Here is a 19,237-nt window from a genome sequence, read left to right on the forward strand (position 1 = left end):
AAACACAAACACCCCTAACACATACACTCACTAATAAATAAACTACAATTTAAAGCATAATTTGCTAAACAGTATGCTAATTTCGAAGGGGGATAGCCTAAGAAAAGAAACCCCAAAGACCCACTTACAGCAACCGAGCCTGGAGCTGAGTCTGGTGGGCTCGCAGAGCTTTGGTATGCAATCCTGGTATGCACAGCACTCTGGTCGTAAGAGGAGGAAGTTGTTACTGGGCTAGTGGAGCTCAAGGCCGAGCTGGTCAGAGTGGAGGAGGTAACGACTGAGGTTGTGTAGGTGGAGCTCTGTACAGCACTGGTCATTGGGAAAGAGGCATTCAAGGGCTCACTGTAAAGAGGACAGACACAGGATTAGACACACGCTGCTACCATCTGATGGCTTCAGTGAAAAGACAGAATCAGCCGGGCGGTGGTGGCGCACGCCTTTAGTCCCAGCACTTGGGAGGCAGAGGCAGGCGGATTTCTGAGTTCGAGGCTAGCCTGGTCTACAGAGTGAGTTCCATGGCTACACAGAGAAACCCTGTCTCAGAAAAACCAAAAAAAAAAAAAAAAAAAAAGACAAGACAGAATCAGTGCAGTATTATACTCTAAAGTAGCATTAACCACAAAGGTGCACTACAGTCTTTATCAGGTATTGCCTCTTTCTATTTGCAAAATATTCCACTGAAGGAAAATAATGTTGGGAAGCTGTGGAGAAGTCGGGTATGTCCTTGATTGCCGGGGAGTGTAAGTGGTGCTGCTACTGTGCAAACTTGGGGGTCTCCAGGTGGTTGTCACACGAGGAACCTTGTAACACAGCATTATGCTCCACCGAAAGCAAAAAGAGAAAAGAGCCTAAGTGTCCACCAACTATGACTGTGCCACATCTTCTCAGTGAAATGCTTGGCAACAGAAGCCACACACAGTATGGATGACCTTGGAAACCTCTAAGTAAATGATAAGAGGCACAAAGCCACATTTTTACATGACTCTGGTCCCATGAAACTTCCAGATCGGTTCTGACACATACTTTGTCTGTCAGAGGGCAGCAAGGAACGAGAGAAACGAGGGGCATAGCAGACTGAAACTACACACCGCTGGGAGATGCACAAAACCACTATCATGCCGTCTTCACCGAGCTCTTGACTCCATTTTGTTTTGCTTTGCAAAGGAAGGACTATGTTCAGTCACAACCAAAGAAATGAGTTTGTACCTTAAAGACTTCGGGTATAAGCTGATAGGAATCTGATTACTATTTTCACTGGCTGAAGCTGTTGATCCAAACTCAGAGAGAGATGGCTCTGATCCAAATTCTAGGGCACCAAATTGAACATTCAGCCCTGTGACATCTGCAGAGCCGGGCATTTCCACTGCAGACACGGGAACCTACGAAAGCAGAGCTCATCAGCGACAGAAGGCAGGGACTTCAGGCCTCACAGGCTTACAAAAGACTCAAACAAGTAACTTCCTTGAGCTACACTGGCAAAAGCAAATGAGAAAAAGAAAAGAAAGAGAAAGAGAACCTTTTAAACAATAAGGGAAACAGAGCAAACAACTTAATGGGTCACAGAGGAATGGTCCACATTAATATTACAAATGCTTTCAAGCTGTTGGGGAAGGTGCAAGGACAGATGGTAGATGAAGATACTCTGCTACTTTCAGGGACATGGAGTGATCAAAGCACTATCTGGCCAGGCAATCACACATCCTCCCACCCTGAGACATCATACACTAAAACAAGATCACTCTGAATTACATCACAGGCCTGTACAGAGCTAAGGAGGCTCTGGCTCCCAGCATGAATTCATTCTAAGAATTAGCTCAAGCATCTGAAAGATGCCAAATCCTCCCAAAGCAATATGCTACGCGTGACAACATTTCAAGTTTTGATTGAAGACACTGTGTCACAATGTTTTTATCCTTATATTCCCAATTCACGATGGAGTGAATGCCTACCTTAGAAGCTGGAGGTATCCGTCGCTTAGGGAGTTTAATGTGTTTGGGCTGTGGTTGATGGGCAGATACAATATTTTCAACAGCCATGTTAGGAAGCTGCAAAAGTCTGTTGACAGTAGAAGGACCATCTCCCGGTGTTGATTCTCGGAGTTTTGCCTGAGAAGGAAAGGACTCCAAACCAGGAGGAGGAACACTGACAGCTTGGGTCTGGTGTTGCTGTCGCTGGCTCAACTGGCTGAGAACTGGAGATGGTTCAGGCTGAGATTTGAAGTCTATAAATGTAGAAGGAAATAAGCGGAAATGAGTTTTCTTCCAGAGCTGCTGTCTGCCCTATGTTGCTGAGTGAGACAAGGTCCCGCACTGAACTTGGAGGGACTCAGGACTCAGGCCACTTGGCTGGCCTGAGCTTCAGGGGTTCCGCTGTCTTCCCCCTCAGTGCTAGGACTACAAATGTGTGTATCACTATACCCAGCTTTGACACAATTGATCCACCTAATAGAATAGGCACTCTACAAACTGAACCATCTCCCCAGCCATTTGGTACACCTTTAAAAGGCCATTTTGATTACTATAATGTGTAAATGTTACAAAATTGTAAAGAATATGTGTGACAAGTGTGACTCTTTCCACTGTTCTCCTTCTTGCTATAGAGAAGCCCTCTGTCCCAAGGTTCTTGACCATCAAAGACACAGACATAAGCATCCGTCTTAGTTTCACACAATTTAGTTTTTGAGGTCACAGCATGTTCATGCACACTGGCTTTATCCTTCACTTTTAGGACAATAAACTCGGGATGTTTGGTCTTTTTTTTTTTTTTTTTTTTTTTTTTGAGACAGGGTTTCTCTGTGTAGCCCTGGCTGTCCTGGAACTTACTCTGTAGACCAGGCTGGCCTCGAACTCAGAAATCCGCCTGCCTCTGCCTCCCAAGTGCTGGGACTAAAGGCGTGCGCCACCACTGCCCAGCCGTCTATTTTTTTAAAAACTGGAATTATATGGATGAGCTATGAAAAACAAAGTGGTAATGAATGAACATACCAGCCATTTCACAATACAACAAGATCAATTGCCAATTGCAACTTTTATCTCTTCTGGTCGTATTGAATGGAAATCATGTAAAAGAAATGCAAACTATCTGAGTGTTTGTATACATGCCTGAAATCTTAGAATTTTAGGAGGCTGAAGCAGGAGAATTGCAAGTGAAAAGCCAGTCTGGGAACAAAGCCCTGTTTAAAAAGAAAAAATAAAAGTAGCACATCCCATTTCAACCTGGAATGAATCAAGTATCAAAAAGCATTCACACAGAACACAGAAACAACATGCTTCTATCTTTAAACTCCTCTTCTTATTAATTATGTGGGAAAGCTAACAGCAGAGGCTGTTAATGGTGTGTTTAAATGCTTGCTGGATCTAGCATGTTTGTTGGCTGCCAACACTTTAATAAGACTGGCTTGCTATGCCTAGAATATCTACAGAAACATGGTTTGTGCTTAACCTCTGTTTTCCTTTATCAAATATGTAATAATGCTATCTGTCAGGCAAAGGGTGCCTATGAATCAATCCAGCTTCCACTAGAAATGAAGGAGTGGTCCTCCCATGCATTACTTTTGAGTATAGCAAGTCATCTTATAAAGCACAGAAATCTGCCTGTTATTTATGCTAAGCGCAAAAGCAAGAATGTCATCAACTCTAGGATTGAAATAACCCTCACCATTCCCTCACACAAGTGTTCATGTGAGAATGTCTGAAAAATGAAAGCTTGAAATGGTACAGGCGTTTCTGAAATGGTACAGGGGTTTCTGGTAGAAATTTTGTTTAGAAAACATCAAGTTCACACATGCTCCTCCCTTTACAAATAGAGAGTAACGCTATGACTTTAATCCCAGCACGTGAGAGGCAGAGGCAGGTGGATCTCTATAAGCTCAGAGCCATCCTGGTCTATAGTCATTATTATTTTTTTTTTTTTGAGATTTATTTTCTTTATCTATGAGTACACTGTAGCTGTCTTCAGACACACCAGAAGAGGGCATTGAATCTCATTACGGATGGTTGTGAGCCACCATGTGGTTGCTGGGATTTGAACTCAGGACCTCTGGAAGAGCAGTCAGTGCTCTTAACCGCTGAGCCATCTCTCCAGCCCCCAGTCATTATTTTTTATGTATACAGGTGTTTACCCTATGAGCACATCTGTGTATCATATCTACGGATGTGCCCATCAAGGCCAGGAAAGGGCACAGCATTACCTGAAACAGGAGCTACAAACAGCTGGATCATCAGCGTGTGGATACTGAGATTCCACCCTCGGTCCCAGCTCCACTGGAAGATCAACCAGGACTTTTAACTACTAATTCACCTCTCTAGTCTCAATTGCTTACAGTTTTTTGTTTTCTTCTTATTTTTTGTATTTTTTTTTTTTTTTTTTTTTTACGGGTTCTCACTATATATTCCTGGGTAACCTGGAACTCAGTATCTAGACCAGTCTGGGCTCAAACTGACAGAGATTAGTTTGCCTACCAAGAACCGAGTTCACAGGCATGTCACAAGCTATCCACATGGCTTGTGCTTGATTTTGGAAACAGGTTCTCATTCTATACCCTAGGTTGCTCTCAAATGAATGGAGATCCCCCACCTCCACCTTCTGAGTGCTGGGATTACAGGTAGGAGCCACCAGGCAATATTTTTGCTCTTGTCCTCTAGCTGTTAATTATACGCAGACACTATACAGTAAGTCCACTGACGTAATTTTCCAAAGCTGTATGTATTCTCAGAGACTCCGGACACATCCCTCCATACTGTTCACATACAACATGCTCTGATGACGACTTAATATAATAAACCAGCTCTTACCCAAATGACCGAGGACTGAGGGCTGGGGTGCCGAGGGCTTGAGGTCCCAAGCAGCAGTGGTGGCTGGGGGGCTTGCAGTGTCGTTCTGCTGTGCACTTGAAGCAGCAGGAAATGGGCTCAAACCTGGTGGTTTCAACTTGTCCAAAATCTGGGAGTTGGAGATGTTCACCATTTTTGACTGAGCCAGCTCTCCAAACCCTGAGCCAAGGACGGATGACTTTAAGGAGATATAAAGAGAACAAGCCCTTAGTGTTTTACTCCAAGCTTGCAAACACACATGTCTTCAGAAGGAAAAACACTATAGTTGGATCATCTGAAAAGGTCAACCTCGCTTCCGAGAATAGTCCATGAAGAAATGCCACTATGCCTTAACAGTCCACTAAATAAAACTGCATTCTGCCCGGATTCTCATGTGAAGTGAAGACAATAGAAACATTTACTACTACAAACTTAGAAAACAAATGCCTGTTTTATCTATTAGTACTGATTTGTTCTTGGTGCTGTGAACCAAACTACAAGAGCCTAAGTGCTCTTATCTCTTGGGCCTTCTTTCTAACTCCAAAATAAACTTTTAAAAAACAAACAAGTCACCGACCAGTGGTGGTGCACGCCTTTGATCCCAGCACTTGGGAGAAAGAGGCAGGCGGATTTCTGAGTTCGAGGCCAGCCTGGTCTACAGAGTGAGTTCCAGGACAGCTAGGGCTACACAGAGAAACCCTGTCTCAAAACAAAAACAAAACAAAAAAAACAAGCAAGTAGATGACAAAGATGTGCATGACAAAGCAAAACACAAAACTTTCAAGACCTGTGAATGGCCAGAATCTCTAAGGTAAGGGAGCAGGGCATGCTGGGTGTTCCTGCTCCATTCTAAAACCCGGCAGTTCTGTGCTCGGATGACGAGGAACATCAACCATCTCGTAACTCAGCAAAAGCAAACGCAATGCTCCATCCTCCAGAGAATATGCATCTCATAGAAAGTTTGGTCAAAGAGGAAATTGTTATTTCTATTATCAACACTCTTCTTTTCCGAGACAGGGTTTCTGTGTGGCCCTGGCTGTCCTGGATCTCACTCTGTAGACCAAAGTGGGCTCAAATCACAGAGATCCACTTGCTTCTGCTTCCCAAGCACTGGTATTAAAGGTATGCAACACCATGCCTGGCTATTGTCAATATTCTAAGGTCTGGAATATACCAGTTAGAAAATTTAGAGTCCCCCAGTGCAGACCCTAGGTCATGGTCAGCTGAGGCCCATCAATCATGGCTCCTGCCTGCATTGAGGTCCTGCTCAAGGCCATCTGCATCAAGTCTACCCAAATGTTACTCTTCCATTGACACAGCGTCCATCATCCACCTACTCTCATCAAATGCGCTTTCACTGTGCTCACTGCTTTGCTCTCTGTAACACTCGAATACGGGGTTTCTTCATTCCAGCGACTTCACTGAACCAATAAGACACAAAAAAGCATACTAACATGCATGTGCATAAATTACATACAGACACAGTATTTAAGTCCTAATCATACACATTCTGACTCTGTCTTATTTTTACCATTTTTATTTTTCTGTCCTATTTTTACTATTATTATTAAATTGTTATTTACTATTTTCCCTCAATGGTTATAAATAGAAGCAATGTTTAGGGCCAGGGGCCTTAAAATGCTAAACAATTTATCAAGGCATTGATTATAACATAAAACAGATTTGATGGTTTAGCTCTACTTCTGACCTCAGCGACCAGAGAGAGATTCTAGAAGTCAGAAAAACATCACACCAATAGCAACGGAAAGGACATATTGATAAGGAAATGCACATTGATAAGACAGTAAAAACCAAGGGTTTTCATCTGTATTTACTTAGGACTAGAACAGACCCCAGATATCCCTCACAGACTGCACTCCAAGCTTCTAAGCCCTACCTGCCTGTCATCTTCACTAGCAATCTCAGACTTCTTTCTAATGAACTGAAGACACCAAGAGTCACATACACCTGTAGTGACACCATCAAGGAAAACATTCCAGTGGAAGGTCCTCTAACATATTATTTGGCAATTTAAGAAAAAGCATGTTTTATAAATAGAGAAGAAAAGTGCAAACTAGGAACACACAGACAAGAAGAACATTAAGTACAGACACAGACTTTGAAACAAAATCTAAGGGGGGAAAACAATCACTTGAACTGCGAAAATGATCCAGAGGAGGGTGAGAACTGCTGACAAGCTGTTCTCTAATCTCTTCAAATGGGACATGGTCTACATACATACATACATATAAGCACACCCACAAGAAATAGAAACAAGTGAAAAAAGTTTTAAAAACTCACTAATAAAAAGGATGCCATCATCCCAGTTACCATTCATTGACAAAAATTCATAAAGAAGTTTTTATCTTGGCCAGGAAACTCAGTAGCTAAATTCCACACGGAATCATCAGATATGTGCTTGGAAATCACATCATTGTTTCCTGGGTGAAGATCTACTGACAACATATGACTATTTTTGAGGAATTAAAGGCAAGGTATGAGTCACAAATTCTTGACGACTGTTGTCGATAAGTGAATTCCTTAAGACCCCAACTTGAAATAAAAGTGAGTTACCAAACTCTGAGGAGAATATGAGCTGGCAGAAGTGGAGTTTGCAGTCCCTGGTGCCATCTGATTGTTGTGCTGAGAATTTGTGAAGACAAGAGCTTGGCCAAAGCCCTGCTGCTGGGACGTTTCAAAGGAGTTGACTTCCGCGGCTTGGGTGGGAGGAGCAGGCTTGTGGAGCAAGGCCACCAGATCAATGCTAAGCACATGAAAGACAAATGCAATCAGCTGTCATGAGCAAGTTGCACCAGCCAGGCAACTGGAGAGAACATCAGGACAAACAAAAATTAAGCTAGAGATAATAGAGTTTCAGAGAGATTAAAAGAGAAGCTGGTCACCAAAAACAGGTTACAGAATCAGAGAGAGTGAACTGCAGCACTTTAGAAGGTGCATTGGAATTAGAGGAATCCCAATGATTCAAAGAGAGGAACTGTAATAGCTTACAAATACCATTATTGACCTCAAATTTCTTCAATTTCCTTTTGTTCCCCCTTTGAACTTTTGATTTTTGTTTGCTTTGAGACAGTATCACTAAGTACACCAGCTGACTCTGCCTTCTCAGTGCTAGGATTAAAAAAAAGGTGTGCGACCTCCTTAGCTTCAATTTTCTTGAAACAGAGTGGATCAATATTCTTAAAACATTAAGACCTAAAGCATTAAGCTATAAGAAAGGTTTAAGTCTTAAATTTACTTATTTAAAATATCCATACATTCTGTATTTTGTCCTGTAACATATTTACACATGTATAATTTTCTCCGTAAAATACTTAAGAATAAAGGAATTACAACTAGCAAAGACTCTAGCAACAGAGTATCTTATAATGCCCCATGACCTTGCCCAAAAGACCACCTAATATTCCAGTGTGAGAGCATGGCCTAGAAGAATGAGGCCACAATAAATATTCCCAACCAAAGGAATAAGTCAGCCATAGAGTGGGACCTCAAGAGGGTCACCAGAACGATGCTCCCTGAGGCCTCTCAAACCTTTGCTCACACAGCTCTCTAACTGAAACTCTCACCATGCCAGTGAGACAGGTCCTGGGCAGTTAATCATTCAGGCTTTATTCCCATATTGACTAAGCTTCTAGCCAGAGTTCTTTTTCTTATATAAACAACCATTTCTACTCTCCTGAAACCAATTTCAATTCTGAGGCTAATAATCTAAAACCTAAGTTAATGTTCTAATATATAATATCCCAGTATTCCATTGCATTCCATTCCATACATTAAAAGAGAAGCTTTGGTGAGCAGCTTCTTTTAATGTATTCCAGTGACACAAACAAGTTATGTGTATTACATATGGTGATTATAAAACATGTTACCAAAGACTCAAGTGAGTAACAGTACTGCAGGGTCTCCTGTAAAAGTGCTACAGCTGGGCTTGCTGGCACACTTTTATCCTAGCATTCAGGAGGCAGAGGCAGGTAGATCTCTGGTCTACATAGTGACTTCCAGGACAGCCAGTGCTATATACTGAGAGAGACACTGTCTCACAAATAAATGAGTGAATGAGCAAACTTTTAAAAGCCCAGGGTTTGGACCAGTGAGGTAGCTTAGAGAATAAAGACATCATCCACCAAAGCTTGTCAACCTGATTCAATCTCAGGGATCCCCACGGTGAAGGAGAGAACCAACTGACACAAACTGTCCTCTGACCTCCACTCACATGCAGTAACATTCGTACCTTACACCCCAAATACACACACACACACACACACACACACACACACACACACACACACAAACACAATAAAAAACGTCTTAAAAACCATTTGTATGATGAGGAACCTTTTATTCCAGTTTACTGGTCATTGACAAGTAAAGAAGTTGTTACCTTGGCCCAGGAAACTCAGTAGTTAAATTCCACATGGAATCATCAGATATGTGCTTGGAAATCACCACATCATTGTTTCCAGGATGTAAATTTACTGTTAGCATTTTAGTATTTATGAGAGAATAACTGTAATATAAAAGCCATGAACCCTTGATGACTATTGCTAAGAGGTGAATTCCTCAAAACCCCATACTGAATGGACTAAGCCAGGCAGGGATGACAGAGGCCTTTAAATCTAGCAATTGGGAGGCTGATGCAAGTGGATCTCTGCGAGTTTAAGGCCAGCATAGTCTACACAGGTTCTAGGACAGCCAACATTACAAGGTAAGACCCTATTTCAAATAAACAAATGAACACAAACACACATCATAATAAATAAGAGTGAGCTGCCAAACTCTAAGGTGACAGTCATCGGCAGCACCCGAGTCTGTCATTCCTGGTGCCTTCTGATTAGTTGTGCTGAGAATTTGTGGAGACAAGGCTGTTCTTGGTGTACCTGGTTTTTTTTATATAGGGTTCCAAGTCCTCAAATTTATTTTGTACCTGAGCCTTCCTCTGGACTTCTGCCCCTCTGCCTCTACTTCCTGAATGCTGAAGTTAAAAGGTAATCAGCATCATGACTAATGCAGTATTTTTTCATTAATGTGTGAATATTTCACTTGCATGCATGCCTCATGCCCATGGAGATTAGAAGGAGATAGCAGATCACCTGGAACTGGAGTTACGGCCAGTTGTGAGTTGCCATGTAAGTGCTGGGAATCTAACGTTGGTCTTGTGCAAAATTGCTCTTAACCACTGAGCCATCTCTCCAGCCCTCTCAACTACCTTCTTAAAAAATTTAACGTGCCACAAGAAAATTCCTTTAGTCATAAATGCATTGGAGATCTATGGAAATTTCACATAGACCTTTAAAAACCATTTTCAAAGATGCTTAAAATTACTGTGGAAATGGTAGCACTGTAAGCGCTCACTGAAGCCTGGCAGGCTGACCCACACCTGAGGCAACCGGACTGCTGGAAGAAAAGCCTAGACTACATAGCAAAATCATGAAGGGAAATAAAATAATTCAGCTATGCATACATTTGTGTTAACTACCTTTAAACTCACGATGCTTCTCGATCAGCCTTTAGAATGCTGGGGTTACAATCCTGACTATCCAATATAGTTTTAAGAGTGTTATTATCCTGGGGGCTGCATACATACATAGTTCAGTCAGTAAAAAGATATATCCTTGCAAGTACAAGGATCTGACTTTGATATCCAAATTCTGTATGAAAAAATTCAAGGCATGGTGGCACTAGAGAGGAGACACCTGAGTTCTTAGGCGTGCTGGCCAGCCAAGCCTTACTACTTAATAGTTCCTAGTCACTGAGAAACTTATCTCAAAGGGACCAGCAATATGGTTCACTGGGTAAAGTCAGGTCCTGCCAAGCTAGATAACTTGAGTTTGATCTATGAAACCCACATGAAAACTGGATCCCACAAGATGTCCACTGATGTCTAACTTCTTCCACAAATCGGTTTGACACATAGGCATGATGCACATGCATAAACATGTATGCACAACACAAAAACAAACAAACAAATGGACAGACAAAGGTAAAGTAGTGTTTTTCAGGGTGGAAAGCCTTCCTGAAGAACAACGCAGAGCTATGTGTACTGTAATCTCTATACGCCTGTATCCTTACATAGACACAGACACACACAAAGCATGCTAACCTCTAAGGCCCTTCTTCTTCTGAAATGTAAGCATATTATAACTAATATACCTATTCAAAATTACATTTAAATTAGGATAGAGACCATCTAAACCATGAATTGCATGAAACCAAAGAATTTAATGCAGTAAGTTTACTTTTTTTTTTTCTTTTGAGACACAGTTCCTCTGTGTAGTCCTGACTATCCTACAAGTTTCTAGACTAGTCCCTGAACTTCACAGAGATCCACCCACCTCTGTCTCCTGAGTGATGGGATTAAGTGCCGCCACCACCACCTGGCTTATTCTTTAAATAAGTAAATAAGTAATTGCTTTAGCTACTTTAGCTAAGAATAATGATATATACCCAGAACTCTGGAAGTAGAGGCAGGAAGAATTCTAAGAACCAGTCCAGTCTGGGCTACATAATGAGAGCCTGTTTGAAGAGCAGGTAAAGTTTACTAATGTAAACAGTCAACTATGAATTATTATTATTAGGCTAGCATAATCTCTACCAAACTGCTAACAAATCACAAGAAGAGCTGTCATCCAATCACCACTGGACACAACCAATAAGATGTACACGAAGCTTGCTCTGAGCACAGTGGGGGAGAGGAGATAAAGGGTAATAGAGGAGTGAAGGAGAAACTGAAGAATTTGAGTCAAAATAGTAAATAGTTGTCCTAAACAAATAAATTTATAATTATCCTTTGGATGAGGAAAACATAAACAACAACAACAACAACAACAAAAAGCAAAAGCCTTTACCTCTGTCCAGGCGTGACCTGACTCTCTGCTGGAACAGACGATGCAGTGAAGACTTTTGTTTCAGAAAGCTGTATGGAAAGTTAGGAGAAAAAAAGGAAAAATATAAAATATATGGTTCAAGTATTAAAGGGGCACCAAGAAGTGAAATGGACTGAATCCTATGTTCTAGGAGGTAACAGCCATATATAGACAGAGTCTCAACAAACAAAAACCAAAACCACTAGTTTCTTTCTGAGATCCATGTGCTGGGGGAAAAAAAACCTGAGAAGCCAAAAGAATATAAAGCTAAGATGATGAACTGGTGGTCTGGGCCTTTGGTGAAGCAAAGAAGCTGTGACACAAGAGAAGGGGAAGAAAGGTCTGAATAGATGCCAGACTTACATCTTCAGTCCAGTCTTCTGTTGTCCACTCTTCCACAGAATTCTTCCAGGCACCTGTCAGGGAACACGAAAAGGAAGAGCACAAAGTCAACCACAACTCTACTTTTACTCCTTATAATTTACATTTTTAGAAATTAAATACTAGAATACGGTGAGACACACCTTTAACCCCAGCAGTTAGGAGGGAGCTCTATGAGTTCAAGGCCAACCTGGTATATATAGTTCTGGAATAAATTAGGACTATGTAGCGAGACCCTGCCTATCTCAAACAAACAATATAAAATAAGCAAACAATTAAATAAGACAGAAGGGCAAGATACACCTTAACATTAGCTTGCTTGCCTTGTATGTACATGGTTCAATTTCTGGTACTGCCAACACACACAGACACAGACACACACACACAGAGACACACACACACTGCTGAAGAGTTAGCACAGTCAGTGAACTATACAAGTATGAGAACTTGCTGTGTGGTGGTGGTCCATTCCTTTAATGCCCGCAATCAGGAGGCAGAGACAGACGGATCTCTGTGACTTTGAGATCAGCCTGGTCTAGTGAGCAAGTATTAGTATTAGGCAGGACAGCTAGGGCTTTATACAGAGAACCCTGTGTCAAAAAAAAAAAAGACAGGGGGAAAAAAAACATATGAGGACTTGAAATTCATCTGAGTATCCATGATTAAAACTGAAAAAGTACCCAGGGGCTAAACAGACAGCACAGTGGGTAAGTGTCTTTGTTGTGCTGTGCAACCCTGCAGAATGGAGTTTGAATTTCCTCAAGCTAAGCCTGAGCATTACCAAGCAGTGTTGTGGAATAGAGACATGCAGATACCAGGAGCTCACTGCTCAGCCAGCATGGTGTTTCTGGTTCAGTAAGAAGGCCTGCTTCAAGGGAATAGGATGGAAAGTGTAGAGGAAGATACCTAATGTCCTCCTCCAGACTCACTTCATGCTTTTCTTGGGTGTGTTTCCCTCCACACATCACACATACACAAATAAGCTGGAAATGTTGGCACGTGGTCGATGCTGAAGAGTGACGATGATAGGCCGAACCCTGAGGCACACGGACCAGCCAGCTAAACCTGCTGGAGTCTCCAAGCTAAATGAGAGACCAGTCTCAAAATACAAAAGATATGGCTCCTACGAAATGACACCCAAACTTGACTTCAGCTTACACGTGCATGTATATTCATGTGTGTGCACACCCACGAACATAAAACTATCATAAAAGTAAAATAAAAAGTTTAAAGGAACACTATTATAATACAAATCTGCCCCAGGCCTGATATGAAGATTAAATCAGATCTAAATCTGACCATCAGATTTAAAGAGCAAGATTAAAAAGTATTAGCAATAGCACATGGTTTCCTGCAGAGTTCACATCTCATGCCATGAATGTCATCCTGTTCTACGTCCAGAATTCACACAAATGAGGCCATGCATAATCAGGTGAGAGACTTGAATTGGTTTCCAAGCAGAAAGACAAAGTGCATAATAATAGCTGTAGGCAGGAGAGCTGGACACCGTAACTGCTACATCAGGAAATGCAGGGGAAAGCCAGAAGCACGTGTTGTAGTAGCCTGCCATACACCAAGCAGCATAAAAATGCCCCTTGTTGGCTATGGAACAAGGTGAGCTTGAATTCTTAGTAAATCTAGAACACTCAAATTTTATAGTTAGAATTTCATGCAAACAACTGAATTTCAGAAATGTTGTCCAATACCCTAAAACATATGGGATAACTGTGAGGACATCCTTTACAGCCTGCAACAGTATGTGTGGGGTTAAACAGGCTGAGTTCACTAGTATTTACACAGTATATATGATGCTCTGGGTTCAGGCCCAGCACTTCAGAAACTAAAAGCCCAGGAGGCATGAGTGAAGGAGGCCATGGGAAAGGTAAGAAAGGTAAGGTGAGACTCTGGTCTGTTGCTATATAGTATAATGCCGAATCGAGTATCCAGAGGTCAGAGGTCTACCTGCCTATGAGTGCAGTCTCACATTTACCAGATTTTGTTGTGCAAACCTTGTTCCTTAATTTAAAATTATTGGTTAAATAAAAATGGAATAGCCAATTACTAGAGAGATCAGAGGTAGACAGGGTTTGAGTTTCCTGGTGGGGCTGCAGAGAGTGGAAGGAGGAGGACTTGGGAAGAAGGAGGAAGCTGCCACAAGGGGAGATGGACCATGAGAGCCTGCAAGGAGAAACAGCAAGTATCTGGGGCACACCACTGGGCAAGTAGCCAGACCAGCAGTTAGAAAACTAGATTAAGGGTTATTCCCCCAGTAATTGTCAAAGCCAAATAATATATCCATAGTGTGAGTTTCATTCATTCATAAGCTAGATTGGTTGGTGTGTGCGTATAAAGAACAATGCTTGTTTTTGACGAGTCTCCTTCCTCCTCCCTTCACCTGTTCTTTCTTTCTCCCCCTCCCCTCTCTTTTTTTTTTTTTTTTTTTTTTTTGAGATGGGATCTTGGCTATCCCAGAATTCCCTATAGAAAACAGGCTGGGCTTGCACTTGAAGAGACCCACCTGCCTCTGCTTGCAGTGTGCAAGCACTGCACTCAGCCCAAAACCACACAACTTTAAATTTTAAAAAATTTATTAGTTGTATTTATTTTGTGGTGGGAGTGAGGTAGGTTACAGGTGCTATGGTATCAATGTGGAGGCAAGATGACAACTTGTAAGGGTCTGTTCACTCCATCTTATGGGTCCTCAGGATCAAACTCATCAGGACTGGGGACCTGTGCTGTTACCCAGAAGGCTCAAAACTTTGTTTCTTTTCTTTTGAGGCTGGCCTCAAACTCTGCTCAACCTGTACCAATGGACCACACCTCCTTATGTAGCACTGGGGTAAAACCTAGGCCTCAGGATGTCTATGTTAAGAGCCTACCAATGAATGATATAATCAGTTCTGTATGATACTTAACTATACAAAATTTCAAAACAAAACATTCTTCATACCTTTAAGTCCGTAAGAACTTTTACTTGGCAGCTCCTGAGATATACTGTGAGGCTTTGCCAGCCCTTCTGTCAATCGAAATAAAAGGTAAGCTTTAGCATATGAAAACAAGAGAAATTGATCAGTACACTAAATAAAGTTAATGTATTATAGCAGTCCCTCCTCATGGAGGGAGCAAGGCCCAAAACCGTTAAATGGAAAATTCCAGAAACAAAGCATCAACAACACTCATATAATACTTATGATAATTTGTATTTCATTGAATTGGTTCTAACTGTTAAATGTCTCACTGTGATGGATTGATACATAAAACCATTAGGGCCTGAAAGATGGCTCCGTGAGCACTTGCTGTGAGCCTGATGTCCTGAGTACACTCCTGGAATCCAAGGGAAAGGCTTCTGACCTCCAGTGCTTATGTGTATATACTCCCACTCCCTCACAAAATGAAGGGGGAAAGCAAAAAGTAGAGAGCACAAGGTTAAGACACATGGTACAAAGTTCTGGTTTCTGCAGGTATGCACATGGGCACAAGAACACAGACCCAAATTCTTGATGACTCATTAAGATTTGCTATCTTCTTTGTGAATGTGTATAGGCCTCACTTGGGCCCATTTTCTCACAGGATTGCTAGGCTGCATTCACTGTAATGAATTACACTAAAATAGTAAATCTTTGCCCCCATCAGCTAAACAGGAGACTCTTGATTCCCAGTAGAATACACTATCAATCTGTCTGTTTACACTTCTACTAGCTGCACACTGCCTAATAACTGTAATTTAAAATTAAGTTCTTGAGTTCTTGTTTGTTTCTTCACAATCATTCAGACTACTGTAAATACTCTTCCATATGGTTTTTAGAAAGAATGCAAAAGCCTGCCGGGATCTGAAGTTTGATCTGTGCTTCACCTATCTATCAATACCCATCGACATGTGGGGAAACAGTGTTGCAGCAATGTGAGCTCCAACTCTGAGTGTGGTACTCATTTTTGGGTCATCTACAAAGAAAAACTGCTGTGTATTCTCCACAAACAAATATTCACGTACAATACTGATGTTTTTTCCTCTTCAATGCTAGGATTACATCCCAGGGCCTTGCACATGGAAAGAACACACTCTACCACAGAGCTACATCCCCAGCTAAAAAGACGCTAAAAGGTTTTGAAATTATGATCCATTTTTATTCATTCTGTAATTACTTATTGCTACTAGAAAAAATACCATCACAATTTTAATTGTGGCTACAATTCTGAATGCATTTATTAAAATTCAACTTGCTCTGCCACTAAAAATGATTAAATTTTGCTAAAAATTAGATCTCAATAGGTCAGCAAGATGGCTCAGCAGATAAAGGTCCTTGCTTGCTGCCAACCTTTATAAACCTGAATTTGATGACACCAGGATCCACACGGTAAAAAGAACTGACTCATAAGCTCTTTTTTGCTCTCCATAAGAATACCTACATGTTAGCCGGGCGGTAGTGGCGCACACCTTTAATCCCAGCACTTGGGAGGCAGAGGCAGGTGAATTTCTGAGTTCGAGGCCAGCCTGGTCTACAGAGTGAGTTCCAGAACAGCCAGGGCTATACAGAGAAACCCTGTCTCGAAAAACAAAACAAAACAAACAAACAAACAAAAAAAGAATAACCACATGTTCACACACATACATGCAAATAAGTGTAAAAAAAAAGAATAACACCTAAAAGTTAGTAATAATGAATCCAGAGCTAAAGGAGCTAAGGCAGGAGACTTCCCATGAGCTTCCGACTGGCCTATGCCACAGTATGAGTTTCAGACTACCTTGACTATAGAGTTAGTCCCTCAAAATAACAAACAAAAGCATGCCCCCCCCCACATACACCCCCCAAAACAAATAAATTACTTATTAGTAAATCTTTTCTTCTGAGTCAGGGTCTCATGACCAGGCTGGCGTCTGAGTTTTGTAATTTGACTTGTTAAAGATACTGGAAGTTTATGAGAAGGATTACTATAGATCACTAAATTCAAAGATAGGAGTCAGTTAAAATTCAAAATTGTAGTAGAGTTTAAAATGTGTTCTTTGGAGCAAGAAAATTCATAATGACTTAGAGCACTTACTGCTCTTGCAAAGGACACAGATTCAATTCTTGGCACCCACACTGTGTTTACAACCTGCTGCAACTCAAGTCTCTAGGGATCAATACCCTCATCGAATCTGTGGGCTCCAGGCATGCATATGTTACACAGACACATAAAGGCAGACAGAGCATTCATGAATAAAATTTTCTTTTAAAATGTTCCATGTCATTTATATTTCACCCAATATTGTTTATATATATATATTGTTTATATATTTTTCTAGATTGAAGTTTGTTGATCTCATGTTACCATTAAATTTATTCCTTGACATTTGATGTTTTCTGTTTGTTTTATCAGGTGGTATCAGGGATTGAACCCAGGGCTGTGTGTATGGTGAGCAAACCCTCTACTGCTAGGATACATGGTTATTATCATTTTTGTCTTACTATATTCTACTTTCTAATAGCTTGTTAATATTAACAAAAGCACACAGAGCTTCAAAGCTATTGATATCAATTTATCTTTCTTTTATAAGAAATGGTTACCCAGTGAGTTCAAAGACAGCCTGGATAAGATCTTGCCTAAAAGCAAAACCAATCAGACAATAAAAGCCAGTGAAATGGTGTGGCTCAGAGCCCTTAGCATCTTTAATCCCTCTTACTGGAATACAGACATACCCTTAGCCCTAAACAATGAAGGTAAAGTCAGTAGAAGGATGCACCCAAGTTTGAAAGTGACGTCTGAGAGGCAGATAAAGTGACAGAGAAAGATGTGACAGAATCGTATATGCCCAACTCTCAGGAGGAGAGAGAGAAAAGAGGCAACATAAGAGAGCAGAGCAGAGGGAGAGAGGTTCAGGTTACAGAAACAGATTCAAGAGAGAACAAGCTAGACACATGTGAAGACAGAACAAGCCAGCAAATAAGGAGCCAGATTGGAACAGACTGCTAGAGTTAGTTTGAGGCCGGGCAGAGCAATGCAGTCAGAAGACAGTAAGGCAGAGAGAAGACAGATTTGAATGAAGCATGGAGAGGAATTTGAGCCAAAAGAGCTAAATTACCAGCCAACAACACTTCAGAAAAAGCTAGAAAGGGTGAGCTTATTCAGCAGTAAGTCTGAGACTAAAAACATTCTAGGCATAGGTTAGCAGATGGAGGCAGTAAGCTTCAGAGACAATTACAACCAGAGAATAAAAGTTACTATTACAGAAGGGAGGTGAGTTGTTATAAACTTGAAGTGGTTTCCTCACAAATTCTGCACATGTATAAAACAGCACATATAAAATACTGAATCACCAGGGTGAATTTATATACATGGCCTCTCATTCACAGTGAGGGATGAAGTACATCAATCTTCATCAATGAGATTATTACTTTCCCAGACAGGATTATTATTTCCCATTCCAGATTATTATTTTTCTTGTCCACATTGGCTTGGGAATGTACTTTACTGTAACTCCATGGCCTCTTAACTCACAGTGATCCCTCCTCTCTCAACCTGCTAGGTGTTGGAATTAGATATGAGGCACTACACCTAGTTGTCAATGAGATTTTCCATTGAGAGAGGCTTTGAAGGTAACACCTAACTAAAAGGAGTTGGAGTATTCTCCATCCAGCATGCTTATATAAGAACATAAAACATTTCTTTAGACAAGGTCTCACTCCACAGTCCAGACTGGCTATGAACTCACTGCAATCCTGCTATTACAGACTCCCCAATTCGGTGATTCGGCCATGACCCACCATACTCAGATAAGAACAATTTTAAAACCAGCTCTGGGGCTCAAGAGATTGCTGAGGAGCTTTGGATGCTTGCTTCTCTTACAGAGGCCCTGCACTCAGTTCCCAGCATCCATGTCAGGTAGGTCATGATACCTGCAACTATTGCTCTAGGAATTTGGGACCCTCCTCTCATCTCTACAAGCACCCAAACTCCTGTGCACTCCTCCACCAAGAGACACACAGAAAGACATGCTGGGCAGTGGTGGCACACGCCTTTAATCCCAGCACTTGGGAGGCAGAGGCAGGCGGATTCCTGAGTTCGAGGCCAGCCTGGTCTACAGAGTGAGCTCTAGGACAGCCAGGGCTACACAGAAAAACCCTGTCTCAAAAAGCAAAAACAAAACAAAACAAAACAAAACAAAACAAAACAAAACAAAACAAA

General features: G+C 41.4%; 1 protein-coding gene and 2 non-coding genes across 3 annotated transcripts in view; all 3 read right to left on the bottom strand.

The window, feature by feature from the left end:
• Ubap2 (ubiquitin associated protein 2) overlaps nucleotides 1–19,237 on the bottom strand; it is an 83,209-nt gene that overhangs the window by 11,348 nt on the left and 52,624 nt on the right. The window contains exons 9-16 of the mRNA XM_028779087.1: nucleotides 15,024–15,089; nucleotides 12,056–12,108; nucleotides 11,675–11,742; nucleotides 7,386–7,575; nucleotides 4,794–5,010; nucleotides 1,950–2,221; nucleotides 1,207–1,379; nucleotides 129–342 (exon numbers count right to left, since the gene is read on the bottom strand). Of these exons, the coding sequence (XP_028634920.1) occupies nucleotides 129–342; nucleotides 1,207–1,379; nucleotides 1,950–2,221; nucleotides 4,794–5,010; nucleotides 7,386–7,575; nucleotides 11,675–11,742; nucleotides 12,056–12,108; nucleotides 15,024–15,089 (1,253 nt within the window). The remainder of the gene's footprint in view (nucleotides 1–128; nucleotides 343–1,206; nucleotides 1,380–1,949; nucleotides 2,222–4,793; nucleotides 5,011–7,385; nucleotides 7,576–11,674; nucleotides 11,743–12,055; nucleotides 12,109–15,023; nucleotides 15,090–19,237) is intronic.
• On the bottom strand, nucleotides 7,181–7,258 carry LOC114630815. Its single transcript, XR_003712861.1, has one exon. It is a non-coding gene; the product is annotated as a small nucleolar RNA SNORD121A (small nucleolar RNA).
• On the bottom strand, nucleotides 9,215–9,295 carry LOC114630814. Its single transcript, XR_003712860.1, has one exon. It is a non-coding gene; the product is annotated as a small nucleolar RNA SNORD121A (small nucleolar RNA).

The sequence above is a fragment of the Grammomys surdaster genome, unplaced genomic scaffold, assembly GCF_004785775.1.
Source record: "Grammomys surdaster isolate TR1022 unplaced genomic scaffold, NIH_TR_1.0 344, whole genome shotgun sequence".
Classification (NCBI taxonomy): Eukaryota; Metazoa; Chordata; class Mammalia; order Rodentia; family Muridae; genus Grammomys; species Grammomys surdaster.